The 2378-nt window shown below is 43.3% G+C and overlaps 1 protein-coding gene across 1 annotated transcript in view; it reads right to left on the bottom strand.

The window, feature by feature from the left end:
- Nucleotides 1–510: 510 nt before the first annotated feature.
- Nucleotides 511–2378, bottom strand: part of Chmp5 (charged multivesicular body protein 5) — a 16924-nt gene continuing 15056 nt past the window's right edge. The window contains exon 8 of the mRNA XM_021160161.2: nucleotides 511–1216. Within this exon, the coding sequence (XP_021015820.1) occupies nucleotides 1166–1216 (51 nt within the window). The 3' untranslated portion in view covers nucleotides 511–1165. The remainder of the gene's footprint in view (nucleotides 1217–2378) is intronic.

Genomic DNA, 2378 nt, shown 5'->3' with positions numbered 1-2378 from the left:
GATGGTTGTGAGCCACCATGTGGTTGCTGGGATTTGAACTCCTGACCTTCGGAAGAGCAGTCGGGTGCTCTTACCCACTGAGCCATCTCACCAGCCCCCTGGATTTTCCTTTTTATTGTCAGTCCCTTGAGGGAGAACAGAACATTAAAGTACCGAGTACTTCGTAACTTACTCCTCATGAGGCAAGAACTAATAAGAAACAGTAGTTCATAATTGACACATTCGCCGGGCGTGGTGGCACACAACTTTAATCCCAGCACTTGGGAGGCAGAGACAGGCGGATTTCTGAGTTTGAGGCCAGCCTGGTCTACAAAGTGAGTTCCAGGACAGCCAGGGCTACACAGAGAAACCCTGTCTCAGAAAACCAAAAAATAAATAAATAAATAAAAAATGAAAAAGCCGGCACATCCAAAATCCAAGCTGAGACTGCTTTCTGTTCCTTCCTTCCTTTCTATTGCAACCCTTGGCTCTGCAGTGGAGGGTTTAGGTTAAAGTGATAGTGCAATTATATCCTTTTGAAAAATATTTATTGAGTATAAATAAATGTCCTATACATTAAATATCAAGAAATATTCATTATTCATTACAAGTCAGGCTAGTATACTGAGGGAACCATGGAATCAAAATAGTAACTCATGATACAGTAGTGATAGCTCATTCCAACAGTAGATCGAGTAATGACTTGCTCACATGACACAACAAAATCTATCAAAAGAGGCCATCACTTAAGCCATCTACAATACCACAACAGACAATGGTTCTGAAGCATACTACCAGCAGTCTCAATCTCATCAATCATTTTTATCTTATCAATGCATCAGCACACTGAGACTGTACTTACACTACCACAGAATTCAGAGTCTCATCTCCGTGGTTTAATCTCAGATTATTGTTAACGAATGAAAACAAGTCATACAAAGTCAAGGGTACTTTTCAATTAGTCTTTCCTAAGAGAAAAAAAAAAAAGAATCAAATTTTAGTAAAGACAGCTTCCCAAAAGCAATGAATTCCTTAACGGAAAAAATAAAAATACAGGAGCAGTGTAATTAGCTTTTCCTTCAAAGAAAGGAAAGAAACCTAAATCTGGTTGGCAGAGCGGGAACTATTTCCTAGTCCCAGAATACTTCTCTTGTAGTTTTACATCACGTGCTGGAATGTTCTAAGTCTACGAAGCGGGAATCTGCGGCAGTCCAAATTCATCCACCAGCACGCCATCCTGGGAGAAGAAATCAACGGTCAGGGCTGCTCTTTGACGCAGTAAACACGATCACAGTTAGCAGGCAAAAGTCACACCCAAGTTAACAATCAAAACCAAAATCCTACTCAGAAGCTGACAATAAGCCTCCTCTAAAAAGGCAAAAGGGGCTTGCTTCATAAATCAAGAACTGCGAAGGATTAAAGTGGAGCTCCTCTGCAGGGTGGAAAAGAAAGAGGAGGAAACATACAAGAATAAACCCAGAAAGAGGAAAGGTAGCTGGGCAGCCAGAGGGGAGGGGAGGAGTGCCTGCCTCTAAATACCTTGCTTTCACTGTCATCTTTTATAGACTGGCAAAGCCTTGAAGGGGACTGTCTCGGGTAGACAAGTCACTCCCCATACCAGGTTTTGCCACGAATCAGCCTATATTGTTAAAAGTCCCATCTTCACGCTGATCTGTGCCCAAAAACTGGGAAGAGCTGGAGATACAGAGATACAGCACAGCAGAATACTTGCCTAGTATGTGTGGGGCCCTGTGTTAAAATAACACAGATGCTTCAGGGACCTGTTACTAGGAAACTGAAAAGGCGAGTCACACTAGTGTTCACAAAAATAGCTTCAGCATAATTACTAAATAGTAGGTAATTATATAATTATTTAAAGCAACCTGTGCATGTGGGACTTTTAAGAAGTCAGAGAGGTGATGGAATGGAGTGGGTAGACGACAAAGTTGAGACCACTCTGAGCTCAAGGGAGGAGCAGGGTATAAGAAGCAATTCAGAGACCATCTATGAAGACCTAAGAAACTATCTGACCCTCACCTGTTGCTTTTCACATTTGATAGCAAGGGAAAGTAATATACAGAGCTGTGCTGGCTAGTGTGCCACTTGATATAAGCTATGGCACCCAAAAGGAAAGGACCTCAATTGGGAAAATACCCCTGTAAGATGGAGCTGTAGGCAAGCCTATGGGGCATTTTCTTAAAGATCAATGAGGGATGGCACCACCCACGGGCTCGTGGTCCTGGGTGCTAAAACAAAGCAGACTGAAGCCGGGCGTGGTGGCGCACGCCTTTAATCCCAGCACTTGGGAGGTAGAGGCAGGCGGATTTCTGAGTTCGAGGCCAGCCTGGTCTACAAAGTGAGTTCCAGGACAGCCAGGGCTACACAGAGAAACCCTGTCT

The sequence above is a fragment of the Mus caroli genome, chromosome 4 (assembly GCF_900094665.2).
Source record: "Mus caroli chromosome 4, CAROLI_EIJ_v1.1, whole genome shotgun sequence".
Lineage (NCBI taxonomy): Eukaryota > Metazoa > Chordata > Mammalia > Rodentia > Muridae > Mus > Mus caroli.
Note: the sequence above shows the minus strand (reverse complement) of the source record. Positions and strands in the feature narration are given on the sequence as shown.